The sequence below is a fragment of the Idiotropiscis lumnitzeri genome, chromosome 18, assembly GCF_059441095.1.
Source record: "Idiotropiscis lumnitzeri isolate Australia: NSW breed Sydney's pygmy pipehorse chromosome 18, RoL_Ilum_1.0, whole genome shotgun sequence".
Classification (NCBI taxonomy): domain Eukaryota; kingdom Metazoa; phylum Chordata; class Actinopteri; order Syngnathiformes; family Syngnathidae; genus Idiotropiscis; species Idiotropiscis lumnitzeri.
In genome coordinates this window covers 2,939,326-2,963,724 of record NC_142408.1, presented here as the reverse complement: position 1 = coordinate 2,963,724, position 24,399 = coordinate 2,939,326, and the positions used below count along the sequence as shown (strand labels likewise).

The 24,399-nt window shown below is 44.6% G+C and overlaps 3 protein-coding genes across 4 annotated transcripts; 1 reads left to right on the top strand and 2 right to left on the bottom strand.

Moving 5' to 3' along the window:
• Window positions 1-47: 47 nt before the first annotated feature.
• Window positions 48-14,244, bottom strand: cwc27 (CWC27 spliceosome associated cyclophilin). The gene is made up of 14 exons (XM_088282120.1): window positions 13,893-14,244; window positions 13,706-13,802; window positions 13,511-13,623; window positions 13,223-13,366; window positions 13,053-13,151; window positions 12,861-12,964; window positions 12,693-12,762; window positions 12,544-12,623; window positions 12,229-12,259; window positions 12,033-12,160; window positions 4,988-5,088; window positions 2,340-2,449; window positions 2,122-2,231; window positions 48-426 (listed from the first exon to the last, which is right to left on the bottom strand). Exons 1-14 carry the CDS (start codon window positions 13,932-13,934, stop codon window positions 264-266), a joined length of 1,392 nt encoding a protein of 463 aa, XP_088138246.1. The 5' UTR covers window positions 13,935-14,244; the 3' UTR covers window positions 48-263.
• Window positions 14,245-14,269: 25 nt separating this feature from the next.
• Window positions 14,270-17,744, top strand: ppwd1 (peptidylprolyl isomerase domain and WD repeat containing 1). The gene is made up of 11 exons (XM_088282117.1): window positions 14,270-14,517; window positions 14,791-14,893; window positions 14,978-15,081; window positions 15,220-15,340; window positions 15,547-15,994; window positions 16,074-16,264; window positions 16,339-16,528; window positions 16,669-16,850; window positions 16,921-17,002; window positions 17,143-17,325; window positions 17,590-17,744. The coding sequence occupies exons 1-11, from the start codon at window positions 14,391-14,393 to the stop codon at window positions 17,731-17,733; spliced, it is 1,875 nt and encodes a 624-aa protein (XP_088138243.1). The 5' UTR covers window positions 14,270-14,390; the 3' UTR covers window positions 17,734-17,744.
• Window positions 17,745-18,087: 343 nt separating this feature from the next.
• trim23 (tripartite motif containing 23) lies at window positions 18,088-23,524 on the bottom strand. Of its 2 annotated transcripts, none has more exons than XM_088282118.1 (11): window positions 23,375-23,524; window positions 22,570-22,732; window positions 22,359-22,480; window positions 21,979-22,260; window positions 21,687-21,869; window positions 21,386-21,601; window positions 21,172-21,306; window positions 20,887-21,016; window positions 20,676-20,786; window positions 20,022-20,146; window positions 18,088-19,893 (listed from the first exon to the last, which is right to left on the bottom strand). In XM_088282118.1, exons 1-11 carry the CDS (start codon window positions 23,471-23,473, stop codon window positions 19,714-19,716), a joined length of 1,746 nt encoding a protein of 581 aa, XP_088138244.1. In that variant the 5' UTR covers window positions 23,474-23,524; the 3' UTR covers window positions 18,088-19,713. The 2 variants fall into 2 exon arrangements, with proteins under 2 accessions (XP_088138244.1, XP_088138245.1); XM_088282119.1 differs by having other exon boundaries at window positions 21,979-22,257.
• Between the last annotated feature and the right edge of the window lie 875 nt (window positions 23,525-24,399).

The following is a 24,399-nucleotide window of genomic DNA, read 5'->3' as shown; positions in this document are numbered from 1 at the left end:
AGAGAAAAGGGCAAAAACTGATCAGTAGTCAGTCAATCACTAGTTGATCCAGCTAGTTAACAGTTTATTGTCAACCCGACTCACAAAAACATCACAATTGACTCGTAAGTAGCTGTCCAATATTGTCCCATAACCGTCACGAGACAATGAGCCCCTTGAATCCAGTTGTTTGGGAATCACTTCACAAAGCAGGGGGCGGTTCAAACAGGACCCGAGCTTTTGAGGCCACAGCCCTCCCGCCACCACCTCGGCCCCCCACGACCTCACCTCTTGGCTTTCTTCTCCTTCATGATCTTTTTGCTCTCCTCCCGCCGCCGCTTGTTGACGGGGTTCCGCGGGTCGTAGATCTCAAAGGTATCCTCATCCTGCATGTTGGCATCTTTGACCTTCCGAGATTGCTCGTCAAACTGCAGTAAATGGCCGAGCCTGGATGCGATGGGGATGGGAGAGCGGTCAAAGAGTTTGCAGAGTCATTCATTTTTTTTTTTTTTTTTTAGCATGAATTGATTCAGCTACTTTAAGCATTGAGACTGAAAACAGTCAAAGGAGAGTTTTGAACGTCCATCATTCCATTTTCCAAGGGGTACATTTTCCATACAACATCCACTCTACTGTGTCTTCTGGGGCTACGGCGATATGGAGGCTGTGATGCAAAGCTACAGAAACCGCCGCTGTTTATTTTTCTGGCCTTGCTCACTCAGGCGCAGGGGGTTGAGGGGGGGGGGGTGTAAAAGTCGAGGCAGGGGGGCGTGGTTGTACCGCGCCGACACAGATGGAATAGTTTACCTCCGCTGTCCCAGACTTGACTTCCAGTGTCTGACCTGTTGTAACCCACATTCTGAGTGTGCAGCTCCTGCAGTGGCACACACTTCCCACTGCTGTTTTTCCAGGAATGCTAGGCTAAGACCCCCCAATCCCCCCCCACCCGTCTTTGCCATACCTAGCGGAGGCAGCACAGCGAGGTGTCTACCAACCAAGGCTTCTCTCAAATTCATTAGCCCCCCCCCCAAATATTCTCCGCTCACACACACTCCTGGAGACTAATGGCAACAACAGATTGTGTTATTCTAAATCTCTCATTCACACACATGGTATTCATTTCAAACTGGACTTGCTTTCAAGATCTGCGTTGAAAAACAGAATATGAGAGCAGAACACAGCGTCAGGACCCATTTCCTGGCGGCGGCGGGCTGACGCGTGCACAAACTGTACGTACCCCCTGAACTTTGGCATGCATTAAAGCGAGTGGAAGGTCGGTCGCCCTGCCGTGGCTTTTTTGCGTGCGTGGAAAATGGCGCAGTGAAACAGAGCAGGTGCAAGTCACCAACACGTAAGTTGACCTGTGTTCTGAATTTGACGTTTATTTATTTTTTTGCCAAATTGAAGCATGAAAAGTTTGCGTTATCATTTATATATTCTATTCAATATGAGCTGGGTGTAACGACTTCATGAGTTCTAAGCAGGAAGTGTCAGAAATGTCATTTTCAAATCTCTAAGAGCCACGAGTGACGCCAACGATGAGCAGACGAGGACGTTTCAAAATCGGAAAATGAATCCGCGCGTATTTACCTTTGTGGGTGACCAGTTTCTTCTGCACTGAAGCATGACGCTGATCCATTTTTAACAAAACATATTTTCCCTCGTCTAAAACAAAATATCCAGACGTTCAGTGTTGAGGTGACATATTGCCACATGGCTACCGCAGAGCGAGGTAGGAGGTAGAGTTTTACAACACTTCACGGACGGTTTAGCATTCATGAGACTGAAGAAATGTGTTCTCAAGCTATTTCCAACCCTTTAAATTGGTTAATAATGCATCAAAATAACAGACGACGTGGCGACAGACCAACAGTATCAATAATAACACTTCAGACAGGTTTCTTCCAGACAGCAACAATATAAAAAAAAAATATTTTAGGGACATTTTATGTCAAGGATTTTTTTTTTTTAAGATGACTGCAATCTCCTTGGAATCATCTATTTATTTATAAATGTCATTAATTATTTATTTACTAGTGTAAAAAGTTGTAACAAAGGCTCATTTTAAACTAGAACAATAAATGGCGCCCCTCCAAGACAATTTGAAAAATGGCACATGCCCGTCACCATTTGCTTGCTCACCATCCTTTGTCGTCATCCTCGGCTAGCTCTTCTACGTCCTCCTCCTCCGGCGGCGCTTCGCTGATGGCCGTTGACAGCTTGGACTTGAAACGGTTGAGCAGCTCCATCGTCTGTTGAGGAAACCAAGGCCACTCAACATTAACACGCGGGTGTTCTTTTCCAAGTCGGCCGCAAATCAGCGCTCATGCCCATCTGGCATTGACGTTGCTATTGTTTACCTGCTCCTCTCGGCCCGAGCCTTTCTTGCGCTTGTCTTTCCTCCGCTCCTCGTACTTCTTCCTCTCCTCTAGATACTCTGCGACAGCCTCGCTGGTTGGCTTTTTGCTCTCTGGACAAACAAGTGAGGTGTTACTAGGGTGTAAATGATAAACACAAGCGAGATTCAGCCTCTGTGACATCTCTGATACTTTGGAAAACTGCGAGTCAGAGGCAACCAGGTAACAGGACAGAGAGCGGGTATAAAAGGTGGGAAAACGCAGGCTTGAGTGGATATGCAAGTGAATGTTTTTTTTTGTTGTTGTTTTTAAATTGTACATTTTGTAGAATCAGTGGCGTTTGTTTGGAAGGAGCAACCCCCTTCCTTCTCGCCAGCCTCTATGTGGATAACATGATCAGAGAGAAAAGATAAGGCTACGGCGCTCGCCATCATGCTGATCTGCCGATAATCGCTTTATCTTCCTCCGCATTTGAAGCCACCTCTTTCCGCACAAACCTTCGACATCATCAGCCCTGACAGAAGCAACTCGACTGGCTCAACAATCCCGTCTCTTATTTGCCCTAAACTCGGTATAAAAGGGGGTACCATTTGCATAGCTGACACAGCGCTTGCGATCTCACCAACGCATCCTGAAATAGAAACAATTCCTAATTAGGTTTCGCAGAACCGAACAAACTGAACCACTCGAAGTGAGCGCGGCTTTTAATTAAGTTTTCTGTCCGGCTCGGGAGTCGTATATTCGTCCAACGGGACACAACAGGAAAGTGTTGTGTACTAAACGCAGCTGACAATACTTTTCCACCGCACCTCTGGCGGCAGTGTCTGGTGTGAAAATCCCAACGTGAGGTCACTGAGCAGCAGCAGACGGTCTGGCTGGCTTAAGAAGCAGTGTGATGTGATGTTTGTTGCGGGCGCATGACGGACGTCTGTGGTGATGCTCGCGTTTTGCCGCGCTAACAAACAAATGAGCTAACAGAAACCACAGCGAGTCCACCTCCACGTCTGGTGAGCGAGCTCGCGACAGTCGCATGCTTCCATATTTTTCACAAGAAACCCTTTTAATATTACACTAACATTTGTTTGTCCTGCATGTCATTGATAACCGCCAAATTATTAGGCTGGCTCACTGATGCGCGTCAAACGAACTGCCAACGGGTCTGGTGAAAAAGAAAATTGTTGTTTACTTTTGAGATTGGTGTTGTTGTAGCAACTACAAAAGGGCATTGAAGGACACCCAGAATGATCAAAAGGTATTTCGCTAATATTAAACACACAAGCTAGCGAAATGTGTAACGAAAGCATGTAACAAGCATGTAACTCATCATATAAAGGGGGGAAATCAAACTTGCGGCTATCACCAGCTGCCGTCCCGCCTCTGGGAGACTCATCGGTATTAGTTTTAGTTTGGTTTTTATTAGTTTTAGTATTAGCTTTGACTATAAGTTTAGTTTGTTTGGAGTATTTGTGGCGTGCAAAATTAAAACTGAATGTCATTTTTGTCACAATTATAGACAGTTTTATAAACTAAAAATAAATAAATAAAATGTAATTTTAGCCATTTCGTCAACGACATTAACCTCAGAGAGCGTGGATGGTATTCGGGCCCACTTGAGGTAGTCGCGTCCGTCCATCTGGAGCTTTACAACACGAGCTTGGTGCCAAGATCCGAAACATTCCTTTGGTTGCGAGCTCTTGTTTGCTTGGTTTTGCTGCTTCAGTAAAATATTTGTGGTTTGGAACGCAAAGGGGATTTTGCAACTTCTTTTGTCTTTTTTGACACTTTAAAGACCTGATGATTTGTCAATGACTTATTCAAGAACAATGCGAGTTACAATAATCATTTATTGCAGCCCTCAAACATTTTAGTGCCAACGTTAAGTGGTTCCCCGGTGAGTGAAGTGAGCAGCTCGCAGGGCAGACGAGAAGGCAGGAGGGTGATTTAAGTTGGCGGGGACGCTCACGTCAATGCGTGTAGCTTACACACCGCGGCCGTCGAGATTTACGGCCCCCCCGACAGACATGCTGCGGTCACCGATGCGTGACATGCGAGAATTCCACATGGTGAAATTAACTTTTTCTCCCGACGCAGGAGAAAAGTGACAAAGCACTTTCGGTTTTGCATATTCACTTTATTATTTATTTGTTTTTTTTGGGGGGGTAAATTGTTTTTCAATAGTTTTGTCCCCCCACCATGCCATTGGTAGGCATCATTAACCGAAATGAATGATACACTCCGATTTCCCATCGCTCAAGGCTACCCCCACATGACTTCTGGTAATATTGCAACATTTGATCGGTAAAATTTCAGGAGACAGCCAAAAATATGCAGGAGACGATGCTCGATAAGCCCCCCCCCCCCCCCCCCCGTCTAATTTTCTGCAAGCTTTAGCACAGAAATGCGGAACCTTGTAGCGGATAACAATAGGCGTCTGCAACTAATTGACACTATCAGGGGCTTGCCCGTCTGTCTTAGTGACCATTAGCCGAGAATGCGGTGGGGAACACCTGGCTTTCAGAGAGTTTGCTGGTGGACGTTTTAAAACACCATTAAATTGTGCCTAGTTGCAGTAAGTGGGACATTTTTATTTAAAAAAAAAAAAAAAAAAAAAGAAAACACACAATAGAAGTGAAGAAACATGGCCCACATACCCTCCTTGACTTCATCCACGGCGGGCTTAGGGCCATCTTCTCTTTGCTTCATCGCCTTCAGCTCCTTCCTCAACTGGCGAACTTCCTTGCGCAACTCTTCGCTGGGGAGGGAGAAACAAACAAAGGACTAAAGGAGGGCATTTGGCAAAACTCTCCATACCCGCGTGGCGCTAGGAGGCCAAAAAAGGGAGAATGGTTTTGCGAAACAGCATAAATTACCCAGAAGACATTTTTCGACAATGGCAAGGATGGAATGAGCTGTAGACAGTGGATGTGTGGCATTAGGCGGCAGAAGTTGCTCTGAAGATACTCACTTACCTACCACATGCAGTAATCTCTACCTACAGTTTAAATATGATTAAAGGGGAAGTCAACCCAAAAGTTTTTTTTTTCCAAGAAAATATTCTATGCAGGCCTACTAGTTGAATCAAGCCATTTAGCTTAACTCATTCACTAAAACAAAAAAAATAAATAAATTAAAAAAAAAAAAGGAACTTTGACGTCTTTAGCCGTCAATGGCAGTAAATGAGTTCATACTTACAATGCCAAACAGCATAAACAGGCTAACGAATCGCATCTGTTTCAGTGTTCTAACACTTTAAGCAACGGATATTTTAACACAAACAGTAGAGCTACGTGTAGACAGATTATATAACAATACGCACAGGCATATATTCTTCAGCTTCCCCAAATAACTACTAATATTAGTGCAGTGCGCTGTATTTCTATTTGCATGTCCTACGGGAAAAATTTACTCTGAATCCCACCAAATTTGAGGGTGACCAGCGTGGCGTCCTTTCACTGTATATCATCATCATTCACATTATTTATAGAGCTACAAGTCTCCCATTTATGAGTAACATCTCCTCGACTCTCTTAAGTGGTTTGCGGCATTGAGGGAGAAGACCTCAACGGTCATCCATGTACCGATGAGGACCGTTTGGGATACGACTGTGTCTTTAAACTCCTGACACCTCAGTATGAGTGCCAGTAAATGTTGTTTATACTCCCTCTCTTCAAACGCCAAGTTGTTACATAAAGTTTTCAAGCAAAGTGGATAACACAAGCAAGCTGGGGGGGAGCGATTCAGACTCTATGACCCGTGTAGCCGACCCACTTGGCAGGAAGCCCGACAAGTGGGGTGGGGGGGGCGAAAAGAACCGGTCAGGTCGGCCCGCACCGTTTCGCATGACGCAGGCTTGCAGATGTTCAGCTGGGGACCGATGATGTTTTGCTAAGCCTGACACTTATTGTGTTGCTGCCATGCTCTCAAAGTTCAGGTAAGCTGCAGCGTCTGGGCCCCCGGAGCAGAAACATGTGAAGCATCTCCAGACTAAACAATGACCGCCTTTGTTTCTGACGTCGTCTTCTTCAGACCAACATCCTTTTTTTTTTTTTCCTCCCTTTCTTCTATAAGATGTTTAACCCTTGTGTAAGGGCTACTTCATCCACATGGTGCACAGCAACGCCTTGAGTTGCATATCTTGCATGTATGTTAGGATTAACCTAGCAGGCGTTCCAAAGTAAAAGATTTGTGGTTGTTTTAAATTCGCTTTGTATTATGCCAAGTTTAATGGTAAACTTCAACTGGGAGCAGAAATAAATTTTTCTAGCCGGAATTACCATGAGTTGCTTTCTTGCATAATCGCTCTTTGGTTCTCCACAACGCAGATGTAAAAGCCATCAAAACGTGACAATGGTCAAGCCCTGGTATAAGTCAACATGGCGGCCTCATCATCTAGACTGGCCGCTGACTTTTAACATGGGCATTTGACAGCGAGGGGCGCTGTGTCCTGCCTCAACACGCCCCACTTGGCAAAACAAATGACATCTCCATGACGACGGCCAAACAACTGGCTGCATGAGGCGGGCACCAATAAAGGGAAGAATGCCAGAAAGGGACCGGAAAAGCCCTGACAACATCTGTTTGGACACTCTATGAATTCCGCCGAAGATGTCACAATACTGTCAATATTTGGATTCATTTTCTTAACTCATTCACTACCAGCCGAGTGAAAAAAAAAAATCTTTGACGTCTTTGGCCGTCAATGGCAGTAAATGAGTTAAATACCCTCATCTTAAAATTTAATTAATGTGGTCACCAGTCACTACAGAAAGGCCACTCGCTGAAAACGTATTCATCTGACTGATGCGTGACCTATAGAGTCCACTACAGTATATAAAAATTCCGACATAGTGAATAGGGAGTAGGAAACGAGTCAGCCGCAACGTGAGATAATGTATGGTGGTTTTGTACCGTACACTGCACAACATCAAAGTGCCGGAGGAGGTGACGGTCTGTACAGACAAACATCTCAAATGCGTCCGCTTCCGTATCTTTTCAAGATACCGTGCAGCTGCTGTCCCTCTCGAAGGATGATAAAAGGCAAAAGAAAGAGCTGCGGGTGATTAACTTTTCATAAAGGGAGCATGCGAGGGGTGATTCAGAACCTCCAGAAGACTCCGTGTCTGGCAGGGGTCTCAGGCTGACACGGGAATTTTACAAAGCTTAAAATAGCCGCGCGATGACTGCATGCCTCGTCAAAAACTCAATCGTTTTCCACAATATCGGTGCCGGCGTACTTGTCGTTTTTGGACTAGCCTGAATTTTCGTTTTACGGCCTTCGGGTAAGAAATAAAGGCCAACTGTTCAAATAAAGCGACTGTTGAAATGAGTTAAAAGGTATATTAAAACAAGTCAAACTTAACACCTCGCTATGTGGCTGCGCGCAGCGAGGAGACCGCAAGGATGGCAGAGGCGGTCTCCTGTAATGACCAAGCGAGTGATGCGGACCAACGGGCTGAGTGAGCTCGCCTCGGGGGGCACTCCACAGCTTGGGCTCGTGCCAAACAGAACTGTGAGCTGGAGAGCAGGAATCCAAACCTCCACGCAGGAATTTGCATGACTCGGCACAGCGATCCAGACCGACGCACAGCCCACCGCGGGTCCTTGTTTTACAACGCCGTCTGCCACACAAGGACCACCCCCCCATCCCCAACAAGCCGGCCCCCATCCCACCACAGCCCCCCAAACGCCTCCCAATCTGGCCACCGCCATGATGCCAGACAGCAAAGCGTCAGCAAAATGCTCCTAAGGTATACAGTACGATAGTGTTTTTTTTTTTTTTTTTAATTATTATTACAGCCTTTATGGGAAACTATTCTTCTTATAGGGAAGAATGGAAATAAGGTGCCCCCCCCCCTCCTCCAATGTCCTACCAAAAGAGCTACAGCAGTAATCGGTTAATTAGTGACCATAATATATTTGAAAGATTTATGTATAATACCAACAAAAACTATGCATGTGAGATTTAGATTTTTTTTCCTGCCATCCTCACATTCAACACAGTAGAAACGTAGAACAAAGTCTGTGACGTTGAATGCGTGTGGCTTCAAATCAGCGAATGAGAGTTGTCGGCTCAGAAGAGCAGGGCGCTGTTAAGTGGGTAACTATTAGCCAGTGTGCGTGTTGAACACCTCTGAGTGTCGTTTGAGCCGAAATGTGGAGATGCATAAGCTCGTTCTGCTTTGCAATGACGCGTTATCTTTGGTTTTGAAGTGTGAAATGATGGTAAACTGGACTTTCTGCCTTTTACACAATTTTCCCTCTTGACTCGCGGTTATTGCTCTGTGAGACTGCAGTAATAATGCATGGAGGGAAAAACAATCACCGCGATATAGCCCAAAAAATTCATACATATGATTTAAAAATGTACCATAGCAGTGAGACCGGGAAAAGTAAACATTGCGAGCATTGACTGCATTGTTGTATGTCTGTTTGTATGTGTTGCTGCACCAGGTGTGTTTAAGTAGCGGTTTACGGCAGAAGGTTCCTAATTACTTCAAGATCTATGTTCATTTCCATTGGTATTGTAGGTTTTCACCAACCCTAAGGGTGGGTCACCAAACCTGTACGAGCGCTGATGTATTCCGCTGTAATTTTTCTTTTCTTTCAAACCCCAAGACGCGCATGTCTGTCTGGAAGCCTTTCCAGCCGACCGGCCAGGGAGCGGGCGCCCCATGCGGAGCAGATGTGTTGCACTGGGCCAGAGTTCTGTAAACCTGGCAGCTCCCAAACATACACAATCCCGCAGCCAAGTGCTGGATTATCTCAAGTGGTTTTCCACACACGCACGCACGCGCACACGCACGCTCACAGACACAAAACGAGGCTGCATAACTCGCGGATCTCTGCGAGGCCTCAGTGAGTGAGAGCGCGTCGGCTCGCATCCAATGAAACCGGCGAAGACGCAGCCCATTATGTCTGATGACCCACTTTGGATGCAGATGATCCAGGGCGTGCCGTCACCGACTCTGTGGCTTGTGTACGTTGTCGATGATGTAATACAACAAAGTAATATGACAGTTAAGGCGGCGGTTCTCAAACTGTTTGGACCCAATACATGGACAACATTTTAACCAAAATATTCCTGACCCGTTTAGTTAACTATTAATTTTACGAACGTAACATGGCGTAGGGAAAGTCATTGGTGATTATTATGACGATAAGATGACACAAGATGGTGCCAAAGCACTACTTTTATATGAGACAGGACTTCGGCCAAAGCACAAATACAGCTCATAAGTGAGTTTCCCAGTGAATAGGTACAAAAAGGATAGGTACACCCAAAATGTCAGTGGCAGGGTTCCAGATTTAAAAAAAATTTTTTTTTTTTTAAAGATTTTAGGAGTAAAAGTAGAAAGATTTAGCATTGCACAGTGTGAATGACGATTTTGCCACTCATTAATATAGTAATATTAATGACAAATGAGCTGAGTTAGTCAGCAACAAAAAAAAAATAAACAAGATTTCCAAAAAATATATACAGTCGGTTGAGCATACACAAGTAGACGAATAATTTATTTGCGCTTTCTAAAATTTTAGGAGCAAAATGGCACCATTTAGGGACAGACAGGACTGGAGGACTGAGTGAATAGATGATTGAATAGATTTACGAGTAGAAAATTGCAAACATGGTTTGGGCGCTGTCATTCTCTGGATAAGCTAGCAAGGCTCCAGGCTGGTTTTTACATCACACGCAGACCAGGCTAGACTGCGTTTGGAAGCGTACCGACACCACCTGCGGTCGATTTGGTCCACACCAGAAGGCAAAACCAACTAGAGCGTCATTAAAAACAGACCAAAGAGTACTAGCGTGAAAACACCATTACATAGCTAACTAACCATGAAGATGACGAGCAGGAAGTGGACCGCTGTCTTTTGCCGCCAATGGTGAAGTGATGCACGGGAGCAGACACATGGAAGCACTTTGCAACCACATAACTAACACACACACACACACACACACACACACACACCAACACGCATGCACACACTTGGTTCAAATTGCATGCAAATACATCGTCAAACAAGTGTAGTTATCAGACAGTTCCTTCAGCCTGTGCCGCCAAGGTCCTGGCTAATAGAAAAGTAGTAAATGGAGTCAAGGAAGGACGTTGAAGAGATGCACCTTGACTGAGTGACTGGGAATTTTTTTTTTTTTTTTTTTTGTCGCGGAGGAGCTAAGTTGAGCTGAGGTTGTTAGCGGAAGTTACGGTGAATTTTTGTTGCATGTGAATGGAAACGCACGCTTGCTGTGAATATTTCTTTTTCGTGATTTCTTGCCGAGTCTCACTAAATATGCCTGTCAGCCAACGCTCTTTGGGTCAACCCTTCAGATTTTAAGATGGATTTAGGTCTGGGCTCGGGATGCTTGCTGTGTTCTGTCAAACAGTAGCATGACTCGCAGGGAGCAGACACTAGAACTGAACTAACCGAACGGACAGTGGATATGAGTTTGGTCTAATCAAATCAAAGCAGTTGACGGCGGCAGAGTGTGGGGATGGCGGGGTGATAGAGCAGCGGGGAGTTTGAGCCCCCCCCCTCAAACACAACAATGCCCCCTTTGTGCAGGACTAACAGTGTACCTTGCAGCCTGCTCTGTGATGCCCTGCCAAGACAAACCACTGTGTTGGGTTACAGTTCTTGTAGCAAAACAATCGGTGCTTGTGTTTAATAAAGTACACTGGGCCTGGCTGTCAGTCAAGCGCGCGCACACACACACACACATGCAGGCACACACAGTTTATCCCATTAGCGCTAATGAGAGAGGCGGGTTCGATGAAGCGTGCTGAGAGGGCTACCTGTTGATGAGTCGAGCGCCAAATTCGCTCTTTTCATGCGCACTCATAAGGTGTTTGCCTCACGCCTGTCGTGCAACTGCGCAGCCAACTGCTCTCACTTCTCAAGTTGTGACATCACATCCAATAGTGATTCATTTGTCAAAAAAAAGGCGCCAAACACGATTCAATTCAATGAGGAAAGATGATGGTAGAAGAATTTCCACTGAGTTAAGGTGAAGCATACAAGCATGTTTTTGTTGCAAATGTGTCATATTTCAGCATAAATACAAACATTAAATTAGCTCATCAACAGAGCAACGAAAAATAGACAGCTCTCCTTGCCCGAAAGCAAAGGCATCACAGCTGTTTGTTACACTTGAACCAGAATCCACTCATCTTAAAAATAAATGTTAATACAAGTTATTTATTCAGTAATTATGGAAAAAAACAACAGCTGTCTTTGATCGGGTGTGCTGTAATTATGCGACAGCAACGTCATAATTAAAGGCACGCCCGAGTAATGATCCAAGAATATTTTCCATTTGACTGTATACAAATCTTTATTCAGTAATTATGGAGTGCTTAATACCACATTAAAGTTAATTAATAATGAATATTTTGGAACATCCAACTTAAAATACTTGAGACTCTGCACACTCAGCAAAAGGTTTCACATGGTCAAATTTAACAGGCGTCGTTAACTTACTCAGCAATGTGAAAATCAACAGCGCCCCCTGCAAGGAGATACCTTACAGTACAAGCCGCTTTTTTATGTGGGTTGGTTGAAAATGTCCATGCTTATATATACACACGGCATTTCATTCTCTTTTGTTTTATGTGTCGGTTTTACCGTTTTTGAGTACACATCACCTGTGTGTGAAACTTGGTTCTGTGTAAAATACACGTGCGAGTGTCGGCGTACCTGCGGCTGCTCTTCTTCCCCCGCTCTTCCTCGTCCTGGTCCTGGCCCTGGCTGGCTGTTCCGGCGATTTTCTCCTTCTTCAGCTTGGCTCTAACCAGCTCGCTCATTTTCTCGCCCTCATTGTCCTCCTGTAGGAACGCCGCCATACGTTTGGATGATATTTGATGAGCTGCTTTCTAGTTCAAATGGGACTTACCTCTGCTTCATCTCCAGATGTCTTCTTTCCTCTTGGAAAGACAAACATGAAGACACGGAATTAGTCCTGCTTATTATCATTATTATTGGAGCCTGACCAATGTGTATTTTACGAGGTCGCTGCCAGTTCCAAAATTTGGTGGTATAAAATTCTGATTTAAACTGATTCATCAAAAAATAAATAAATAATCAAATTGTTTGGGGTTCCTTAACACTTACATCAATAAAGATATGAATAAAAAGCATTTGACAATTTCAAAACAACTGATTGTCTGAATGATTAATTGGCCAGGCCCTTACTAATTAATTCAATTACTTATCGACAGCTGGAACGGAGCTCAGTCTGGGATCATCCTTCAGGAGGTCGTGGCTGCTTTTGCTCTTTCCTTTCATGCTCTATGGAGGCAACAACATTGGCGGGAGAACGATACGAAACACGAAATACTTTAAAACAGCAACCTTTACCTGACTGACTTGATTGACCACCTCCTCGTCTTCTTCGGCCTCCTCGCCGAAGGACAACAGGCTGAAGTTCCTTGATGGACAAATATACACAGTTGGTATCTTGATTTACAAATTTACAAGTTAACAAAACCCATACGTTCATATGAATCGTTCCTAAACGTGATTTACTTTGTGGCTTTTGACTGTGACTTCTTTACTTCCTCTTTTTCTTTTTCCTTCTTTGTTTTCTTTGTTTCACGTGGCTCAATGTCATCAAAAGGGCAATGCAGCACCTAGAATTGTTTAAAAAAAATAAAATAAAATAACTAAAGAAAATAAAACGATAGAATAGTCACAATTTGAGGATGCTGATTATCTGACCTGTGCGGTTCTTATTTTGTGAGGATTCAAAGGTCTTTCGTTTCCGTCACATTCCACATCTGCTAGCCTAAGCATGTTATAGACTGTGTCTCCAGTCACCTAAAAGCAGCATTTTTGTTTGTGTCAGACATCTGGATACAAAAGCAGGAACAGCACTCCTTTAGACTCACTTTGGCAAAAATTGTGTGTTTATTGTTTAGCTCATCGGCACGTCCCAACGTGAAGAAGAACTGGCTGCCGTTGTCGTGAGTCCCGGCGTTGGCCATGGCGACCAAACCTCTTCGATTGAAGCGTAATCTGGTGTGAAACTCATCCTGAGAGCCGTAGAGACAAACATTACGCTCTGTATTTTTCTAATACAAGCCAATAACAAGGGTTGAGACCAATAGGTGGTAGGACGTGTGACGTCATTGTGAACTTTTCATCCATGAGTTGGAGGGACTTAATTCCATTCCAACCTTGAACGTCCTCCCATAGATGGACTCTCCTCCTGTTCCGGTCCCAGTTGGATCTCCACCCTGAATGATGAATTCAGGTACCACTCTGTGGAAAATTGTCCCATCGTAGTAACCTTTGACACAATGAGAAGAAAAGACATTATTCAAACAAATGCGTCAATTCATGACTTAAACTTGGAACGTGTGACTATTTACCTTCCATGCAGAGCTGCACAAAGTTTCTACATGCTTTCGGAGCTTCTTTGGACCACAACTCGATGTCAATGTCACCGGCGGAGGTCTTCAATAAGACCTTCAACGACAAGTTGAGTGTTTTAGTGAAACATATTTAAATTGAAAAGGCCGCCGTGTAGTTTAATGCGATAGGTTTGAGTCCGCTCACCTTTCCATTCGTGGGTGGTTCTTGAATGTATATATTGCTCATTTTCACGACGACGACGCTTCTGCTTTAGCCGGGCTTTACGCTTTTATTATACAAAATGTTGCTGCGTAGTCCGAGATAGTTTAATTTGCGACGCTCATCTGCCAGGTGCGACAGTATTGTGTATGTTCTTGTGTGAGAGGGGCTTAACAATATTGTTCCAGTTATTGAGTCTTTATATACACAATATTCAAACCTAAATAACCGTTCGTTCTTTTAGTATTCAACTCATATAAATGCTTGTCTTGTACGCGTAACTCGTTGTACGTGCATTGGCGGCATAGAAGGAGTGAGAATCTCGCTACACCCCTAAAAGCGATGAATTGGTTTGACCCAATGTGTGCTTTGAAAATCAGACCGCTAAGAAACAGCGGTAACAAACCATGTTCCGGGAAAGAAATTGTGTGCCGGGCGGATGTACCGTAATTCCGTACAGTACAAGGCGGAAGTTTGTTGACAATGGCGGCATCCGAAAACAATGTGGAACTGAAGCGAAAAGCTGATCAAACTCAGGATGAAGACGGAGAAAATGATGAATGGGTCGGACCCATGCCGAGCGAGGCTGCGACGACTAAGAAAAGGAAAGGTGGGTGTGTTATTGTCAAACATTGAGACAATTTTACCGGGCACATTGCTCACATTGTCCTGAGCATCTGACAGTTCCTAGCTGAGTAGACTTGTTAGGAAGGCGCGAGCGGCATCAAGACGGCCGTGACGACGGCGCGTCGGGTCCTGCACAAATCGTTCTCTCTTTTTTTTTTTTGTTAAGTTTTTTTTAAACAGCAATACTTGAACTTTTCTGAGACGTGCATATGTGTTAGTCTGCTAACTTTCACCGTACTTTCACTGTTTTGCACAGTTCTGGAATATGAACGTGTCTACCTAGAGAACCTACCTTCAGCTGCCATGTATGAAAGGAGCTACATGCACAGAGATGTGATCACACAAATCGTTTGCTCCAAGTAAGTTTCTGTTTTCTGTTCGTCTTTCTTGTGCATCTATCACTGAATGCTAACGGATCTTCTTTTTTTTTTTTTTTTTTAAAGGACAGACTTCGTGATCACGGCTAGTCAGGACGGTCATGTCAAGTTCTGGAAGAAAAAGGAGGACGAGGGAATCGAGTTTGTCAAACACTTTCGGAGTCATCTTGGTAAGGTTTTATTTGAAAATCTTCAGTTTTACTTCTCATGGCAGAACCAGAAACTTTCCAACCCTTTGCAACACTAAGTTTGTAAGAGTCTGCGATATGACCTCAAGTTACCCTCCAAATTGTGTGTTTTTTGTGTAGGTGTGATTGAGAGCATCGCGGTCAGTGTTGATGGGGCCCTCTTCTGTTCGGTCGGCGAGGACCAGGCCATGAAAGTATTTGACGTTGTCAACTTCGATATGATCAACATGCTCAAGTTGGGGTGAGTACGCCCATCGAATTGCACATATGCAATTTTGTTTAGTTCTAAAATTGTGAACGTTGCGGAAAGCTCTGATGTTTTGTTGAGTTTGTGGAAATGTTGCAGTTTGGATGAAATTGCAATCTAGCGCATAATTTACAGGGATTGGTTGAATTGTCGTGAATTGTTGCAATGGTGATAGCGCAAATTCATGTTTTTCGTTGTAGCTTCCATCCCGGTCAGAGCGAGTGGATCTACAATCCCGGAGATGCCATTTCCACGGTGGCCTGCTCGGAAAAATCCACGGGCAAGATTTCAGTTTACGACGGTCGAGGAAGCGGCGAGGCTCTCCACGTGTTCGACAAAATGCACTCGTCGCCGCTGTCGCAGATCCGCCTGAATGCTAAATTTCGAGTGATCGTCTCCGCCGACAAAGCGGGAATGCTGGAGTACTGGACCGGCTTTCCCTCGGAATTCAGATTTCCCAAACACGTGCAGTGGCAATACAAGACGGACACGGATTTATACGAGTTCGCCAAACACAAAACGTACCCCACCAGCCTGGTGTTCTCATCCGACGGGAAGAAAATGGCCACCATGGCGTCAGACCGGAAAGTCAGAATCTTCCGCTTTCTCACGGGGAAACTGATGAGAGTATTTGACGAATCACTAACGGTAAGTCCAAGCCAAGGTTTTTTTTCTTTCAAATTCGGTTAGTTTTGACACCAAGTGAACAAAAACCTCTCTCCATCAGATGTTCACAGAGCTGCAGCAGATGAGGCAGCAGCTGCCCGACATGGAATTTGGCCGGCGGATGGCGGTAGAGCGAGAGCTGGAGAAGGTGGACGGCATCCGACTCACCAACATCATCTTTGACGAGACGGGCCATTTCGTCATGTACGGAACCATGCTGGGCATCAAGGTCATCAATGTGGAAACCAATAGGTGCGTGTTCAAGATAAAGACGAAACAAGAGGAGCAGCAAATGTCTGAAATGTTTTTGTTTTTTTTTCCTTCAGATGCGTGCGCATACTTGGGAAGCAGGAGAACATCCGCGTGGTCCAGCTGAGTCTCTTTCAGGGGATCGCGAAGGCCATGCAAGTGGCGCCCACTGTGGAGATGAAGGCCTCAGATAATCCTGCTTTACAGAATGTGGAGCCGGACCCCACCGTATTCTGCACCGCCTTCAAGAAGAACCGATTCTACATGGTGAGACATGGATATGTGACTGACACATAAAACCAAAGCGAATGAAGTCTTGTAAAATCAAACACCAAAATATTTCCGAAAGCTGCCAAACATTTCAGCCAAATGACCGAGAAGGTTTTCACACATATTCTATCGTGAAGTTCTCAAAGAGAGAACCCGAGGACACCAAGAGCGCCGACTCCGACCGAGATATCTTCAATGAGAAGCCCTCGAAAGAGGAGGTGATGGCCGCCACGCAAGCCGAGGGCCCCAAGAGAGTGTCGGACAGCGCCATCATTCACTCCACCATGGGCGACATCCACATCAAGCTCTTTCCCGTGGAGTAGGCGGCCGCTCGATAATGCGCTTTTTTTGATGTTGCAACAAATTTTCACCTCTTTTTGTTGTCACAGGTGCCCGAAAACAGTGGAGAACTTCTGCGTTCACAGCAGGAACGGCTACTACAATGGACACATCTTCCACCGAGTCATCAAGGTTTGTGCTGTCGGCAGGACCATTTGTGCGTCACAAAAAAGAGCTTGCACCATGGGAGTACTTCAAGGCTCTATTTTAGGACAACTCATCTTTTACACTTTCCATAATGGGGGAAAAAGCAAAATTGGGTTTGTCCTCAGGGTTTCATGATCCAGACCGGAGATCCCACAGGCACCGGCATGGGCGGTGAGAGCATCTGGGGCAGCGAGTTTGAGGACGAGTTCCACGCCACCCTGAGACACGATCGACCCTACACGCTCAGCATGGCCAATGCGGGCCCCGCCTCCAATGGCTCTCAGTTTTTCATCACAGTGGTGCCCACGGTGAGTTCAGCCTGAGCCACACAATTATCACTCAAAATGAAAGAACTTTTATTTGGAAAATCAAGTGAATCCGCTTGTACTTGTGTGCATGTCACCTCACATCACAAGCAACTATAAGATGGCGCCAAAGTACTACTTTTACAAGCAGTTAAAAAAAACACTTTTGTTCAGACAAGCGTTTCAGTAGGACTTGATTGTAAATCACTCGTCACTTTGAGAAGTGCTACATGAATAAAATGTTTTTCCTTTACATGTGCTCGGCAGCCTTGGCTGGACAACAAGCACACGGTGTTCGGAAGGTGCACAAAAGGAATGGAGGCCGTGCAGAGGATCTCCAACGCTAAAGTTCACCCAAAAACAGACAAACCGTACGAGGACATCAGCATCATCAACATCACCATTAAATGATCTTACGTCTGCTTCTTGTACAGTTTATTTTTTTAACGATTAAACAATACTTTTTTCTGTTTTACCTTTGACACTCTGACCTTGAGTCAAAAATAAATACAGTTGCATTTCTTATCAAACAAGGTCACTCACTTCTTGAAACTTTCTTTTAAATATAACCTGAGACTTACAGGGTAACCCCTTGAAAAAAAATCAAATTCAAGGTTTTAATTATTACTGAAAATCTCTTTAAATAAACATTGAAATTTCTCAAAATTTTGCGGTACAGTGTAAGATTCATTCTCAACTTGGATTCATATTTTGTGAATACTCGTCTTCAATTTGATGAATGTAAAAAAGCCACATGCAGACAACTATGGTCAGTCAGTTTATTTGGACAGCATCACAATACGAATAATTTACCCCCCAAAAAAAGAGTCAGATGGTAACAAGAGGCGAGTTGTGCTTCTACACTTGCAAACTACGCGGGAAAAAGGCGTTTCACACATATTTAATTCTTTTTTTTTTTTTTTAACACAAGTAGTAAACATTACATAGCAATGAATAAACTCAAAGGTTGTGTGTGGGTGTGTGTTCTTGCTGATGAGACAAAAAGTGTCAGTGGTCGGAGGGGCTTTTCACAGGTTCACATAACATCACAAAGAGCCGACAGGTTATTAAGCTTGTCCGACATTTTCCACCAGACTGTCCAGAGTTGGGACGTGAATACTGGAAGGAGACAGTAGAAAGTTGGTCTGACCAACAAGGGCGAGGCAGCGGACAGCAAGTCCGTTTGCTCAATTTTAATGTGCAAAAAAAAAAAATTTAATTCAACACTATAAATATTGTCAGTAAACATTTTTGTTCTGTAACAGAGAACACAGACGTAAATACAATTCACCCCCCCCCCAAAAAAAAAACAGCTGCTATTGCGTCCGTCCCTGCGTTTAGCATTTATTCATTAACTCTTGAAGTACACCCTGTCCTCACTAGTAAAGCAACTAGAGTGCAATGGTGACATTTTTGTCTGTACACGACTAGTACTACTGCGTAGCTGCACACAGAATAATTCTGTAACATACTAGTATGACAATTACAATTTTAAAATTCGACTTCACACTCTTCACTCGTACTAGTAGTGGGCAGACGTCAACTAGTACAGTTTTGCCTCAGAAGTCACATGAGTGATCCTATTAGTGTAGCTGAAGGTAGCAGTAGAAAGATTTTTCTACGAGTGCACGCGAGTCATTCTACTCATGCACTGAATTGTCTTAATAGTGAAGACAGAGTATACTAGTACACTTAAGAATATGGAATAAATGCTGAAACAGCAAAGCTGACAATTCAATGAAAGTTGAACAAGGGCACACTGGTAGAACCACTGTGCTGCTGCTAGTAGGTTCCAAGAAGCTACTAGTGCGTGACATGCCAACAATTTGGGCCTAGTTAGTGTCACGTGTGTAGCACAGTAGTTTACTTCTGTTGAATATTGCACTAGTAGACATGAAGCAGTGAAAAAAAAAAAACATCGTCAGCATGAAATTGTCATTTCACTAGTATACATTAAACTGTTTCACGAGTGAGGACAAAGGGGTGGACCTTAAGATGGGTATTGGAAGCTTAATAGCATAGTTGCCTGAGTCATACTGAAACATGTTTGGGAAAACAAGAAAAAAAAAAATGTTAGAAATCACATTAGTTCGTGTGTGTGTGGGTATAAAATAATATATATAAAAACAACTTGGGCAATTATGTTATTGTGCTAACAATATTAAGACTTGCAAATAAATTACCATTTATTTCCACACTGGATTAAAGTTGTTTTTGAGTATAAAGTTCATCCTGCTATTTTGTGGGCTTTTTCAGTACCTCACTCTCTCCCCTCGGAGGAGCATCGCGGTAGTACAAGTCGAGGCTCTTCCAACGTGTACCTTCAAGTTTTTTGTTCACAGATTTTAGCGCTTCTGGGTGCCATCAAACCAGCGATGTCCCCGGGACATTCTAGGCCACGTCCAGGACGCCGGCGGCCACCAGCTGTCTGGAGAGCCAATCCAAGCCTTCGTGGAGTCCCATCCCGCTGCGAGCGTCGCAACCTTGGATGTGCCAGCTCCTGCCGCAGCACAGCTTGTGCAAGCTCAGCAGCTCAGTCATCTCCTCCACGGAAACGGCGCCGGGAACGTCCTGGACAAGCGAGGCAAAAAAGATGAGAAAACTTGAGCAGAGATCCTCTGTGAGGTAGCGGTCTTAAATTGGATTAAATTCAAGTCAGCATTGTATCTTATCGACTTTGCTTTCTGACTGTCCAGTACCTGCTTGTTGGCAAATATGAGGAGCAGGGCATCTCTCAGCTCCTTCTCAGTCAGCAGTTTGGCCAGCTCGCTGTGTGCCTCCATCAGTCGGTCGCGATGACAGCTGTCGATCACAAACACCACCGCTGCGTGCAACATGGCAAGTAGAGAAAAAGAAAAAAAAAGCGATGACACTTTGAGTAGGATACTGCTCCAAGTATTTTGTTATGATTAGGTCTCTTAAATTGAAGCAAATTCACAATTTTCGGAATTCTGGCTTAATTATTGTATTATTATTATTATTTTATATTCACCCACTTTGAGGAATTTAATTTAATGACAGTGAGGTCTTTAATTTAAGCAGTGGAATTAAGTGGGAATAAAAATAGAAGTCATAAGACCTCAATTTTGGAATCTTAAAAAAAAACATATCTTTAAATACATAATTTCACCCACATCTAGGTCATATTTACTAAATTAGAGGTCCCAAATTGAATTTTAATGGGTTTAAAAAGGTCTAAAATTTGGATTCCTTAACCCAGCAAATACCCTGATAAAATATTTTTAAAAATGTATTATCCAAACATAGTTTCACATCCATTGAGAAATATCAAGGATATTAACATAAAAATATTACTAATGTATGATAATGTAAAAAAAAAAAACAATTGCTACCTTGAGTGTTAAGATAATAATGTTTCCACAATGGCCTCAGTTTATGTTTTCCTCCCACGTCCCAGATGGTGAATTTCAAATTCTTATATTCCACGGTCTCCACATTGAAACCTGAAAAACAAAAGATAACATTGATCATTTGGACAACACAAGTAGGGATGAATACATGGAGTTTTTTTCCCTAGATTTTTTTCAGTGTTCTTTAGCGTACCAATGGTGGGAATGGGCTGCATGAACTCGTCCTGCTTGAGCTTGAAGAGGATGGTGGTTTTGCCAGCACCATCCAGCCCCAAAGTCACCACACGGATCTCCATCTTGGGACCGATGTGAACGCGGTTGTCCTGAACACAGAACAAATGGAAAGACCTTTCAGCACTTACCACATGCTCATATGCACTTTGTTCTCAATACTCAAAAGAAAATTGGCAGACTAGTAGGACACAGTCCTTCTACGACTGTCCTGAATTGTCTTACTCGTAAGGACTCGAGAGTGTACCTTTGTGAAGGTGACAGGGATGCCCGCGTCCAGTTGGATGTGGTCAGCCAACTCTGTGAACTGATGCTGCTGCTTCTGAAGCGTTTCCAGCAGACAGCTGATCTCCTGCTTGGCCAGTACGACTCTGCAGTCGTCCTACAAGGCGAGTTCGTTTGGATAGGACCGATCGTGAAGTACGCAAGGCAAAGCCATTCGGAAAAACATATTTTCCCACCTGCTGAAGCGTCTTCTCGCAGTGAAGGCAGGCGGTGGACACCTGGGACAGCAGGATGGTCATGTCCTCCTGCTGCTGCCTCAGCCAGATGAGCCTCTCGCGGACGTGGGCGTCCACCACGCTCAGCGCCATCTCCTCCTGACGACACAGCGTCTCGTGGAGGTCGGCGAAGTAGGCGCGCACGCATGAGCGAGCGCTCTCCGCCGTGCCGGGCACCTGGGCGGGACACAGACGGACGGATTATTACTTTGTTTGAAAAACAAATCACATTTGGAAACCTCAAGCGGGTCGGCGCTCTCACGTGTTCCGTGTGCGCCATGCCGACACCGTCCTCCACGATCTGCTCGCCGCCCTCAATCTGCTGCACAATGCCCACCAGCTTCCTGGAGTACTCCGACACTTCCTCTGTGAACGTGCGGATGCAGTGCGCCATGTCCAGGATGGAGGCCCGGATCTGGTTGGCCTCCGTCTCCAGGACGGCGTGCTGAAGAAGAACAACAACATTTAATTCTGCACCCAAGACAAGCGGGAAAATTATAATTCAAGGCCTACGATGAATTCAATTGAAATTAAACTTCCAACTGTGAACTGACCTTGTGTCCCTGGTGCTTGCCGTACTCCTTGCACACGCAGCACATGAGCGGACCCGGCTGGCACGCCTCCTCCAGGCACACAAACTCGATGGCGTGCACCTGGTGCTGCGGGCATAGCGTCTTCTCGTGCGGCTTGTCGGCCAGAGGCACGCGCCGGTGCTTGGCTAGCGTGCGGGTAGAGTGGGTGAGCTGCGAGCACTCGGCGCACAGGTGGGTGGCGCACACGGTGCAGTACATGGTGGCCGTGTGGCTCTCGTCCTCGTCGCAGCGGATGACGCACTGCTAGAGTTGAGAAGGGGTGCGATGGTTTTGGTGACTATCAGAAGTTATGACGGGGAATTTGGAGAATAAGCCGCACTGTCAGACCAAGTTCGTTTTACCTCGCCCATTCCCTTGAGAGCGTCCTCTGCCATTCCCGACTGGTTGGTGGCGCCATTCTGCAGTCGCTCAAGAAGCTCCAGCAGAGCAAAGTTCTTTTTTAGACCCCACACTCCAGAGTCACCTAGATGGAGAGATGAACAGCAAAGCACCATTCACACCAAGCGGTCTGTGATTCTCCATCGAAAAAAAAAAAGAAAAAGAAAAACTCACCCAGCTCGGTCACCTGCCGGTCGAAGGGGCAGCGGACCGCCCGGCCGTGCAGGGGCAGCCGGGTAAGACAATCGTGGCACACGGTGTGCCCGCAGAGCAGCAGGCGGGGCACTTTGTCGCCTTGGAGGGAGAAGACATCCTCACACACGCCGCACTCCAGCACCTGAGTCAACACACACAAGATGACCACCACATTTGTCAGGATTACCCATGCATGTGCACACAAGTTGCCACTGCAAACATGCACAAAATACGTACAATTACACAATTATCTTTCAGGTACTTTATACACGATTTCTTTACCTTAGCCAAAACCGATTAGACCTGAACACAAAACATGAAATTTGGTTAATTTTTCAGAGAAGAAAAGGTAGGTTCCCCCTTCAAATTTCCGCGAATAGGCAAATCCCATCTGTAAATATGGGTTCACTGTAGACTGTTGGGAATGCATGAATACAATTTCATGAATTTAGATATCAAAATTATTGGCAGAAATAAATATGGAACCGTGGGCCTGCTCTGCACGCGCACACAACCAAGTGTGATGTCATCCTCAAACTGCAACAAAACCCCAACGAGCGACTGATTAAGATTTCAATAAAAAGCAATGCGCAAGTGTCATATTTAGACATTAGTGTATTGCGGCGAGGTGTTATTCAAATGGAGAGCTAGGTGACGTCTATGCGGCGTTCAGCCTCGCGTCAGTAGTAATGAAGGCAACGGTGCCTCCCGATAAGGCTTGCAGCAAAATGGTCCAAACAACACTTTGGGCGTGTTTTAGTTGTAGTTTTGGAGAACCCCCGACCTTGACAGTGCCTCCGTTGACCGCCCGGCCGTGTCGAACACACGGCTCCATGGTCGTCATTGAGCCCTGCTTGTTTATTCCTGCGGAAGAGGCGGCCATTGCGGGACAACTGCGCCGAACCTACTGAGCATGCGCGAAAAAACACAGCCAGCCTCGTCACACTTCCGGGGTTGCCTTACGTCATCGTAGTGAAAATAAGGTGTACTAAAACAAAATTATTTTTAACATTCAACTCCCCACTTTTTTCCTCAAGCGATTCAAATCTCATTCAACATTTAACAAAAAAGTTCCCAATCACTCTCTTTCAAAATTCAAAATGGTTAGCTCATTCAAAACATCTTTGGAGCTATTTTCAACATTCCAAGAATCCCATGTTCCTTAAGTAGCACAGTTTCAAGGTAAAATTCCCCTTTTTTCAATTCCAAATTTTACACATTTACGCCCTTCTTTCACTTTTCGTGAGTGACTTTTCCAATTTAAATATTCTGTAAATTAAATTCTCCGCCACTAGATGGCAGAATGTGTAATTACTAGGCTGTGCATTGCTGTTTATACAACTGAATAATAGCTTTGTGGTCAACTAAACATTTCTAGATAGCTGCGCACATTTTTGAGTTGAAGCAAGATTATCATTATTTCACTCAAGATTCCTTTTGTGACAATTATGTTTGCTGGCGTGGCATGAGATTTTCTAATATGTGCCCTGGTGCAATAAAAGCATTGCACGAAACAAACAACAAAAGCACATCATTTATCATTAACCCAAAAGAAAATGCAATGAGGTCCATCAATGACTGCTATCACTCACAGTTTAAGCCTGTCAGGGTTCAAAGTTCAACTCTGTCCTCTTGGTTGCGAAACATAACATGTCTGGCAGTCGTCAATCGGGTGACCTCGGGGGTCACCCTCAGCGATCTCGTCACAAGCAAGCGAAAGCCACATTTTGTATTACTTTGGAAACCTTTTTATTTGAATTTTAAAAAGAAAGGTACACGCCTTGTATTTTTACAACACCGAAGAACTGG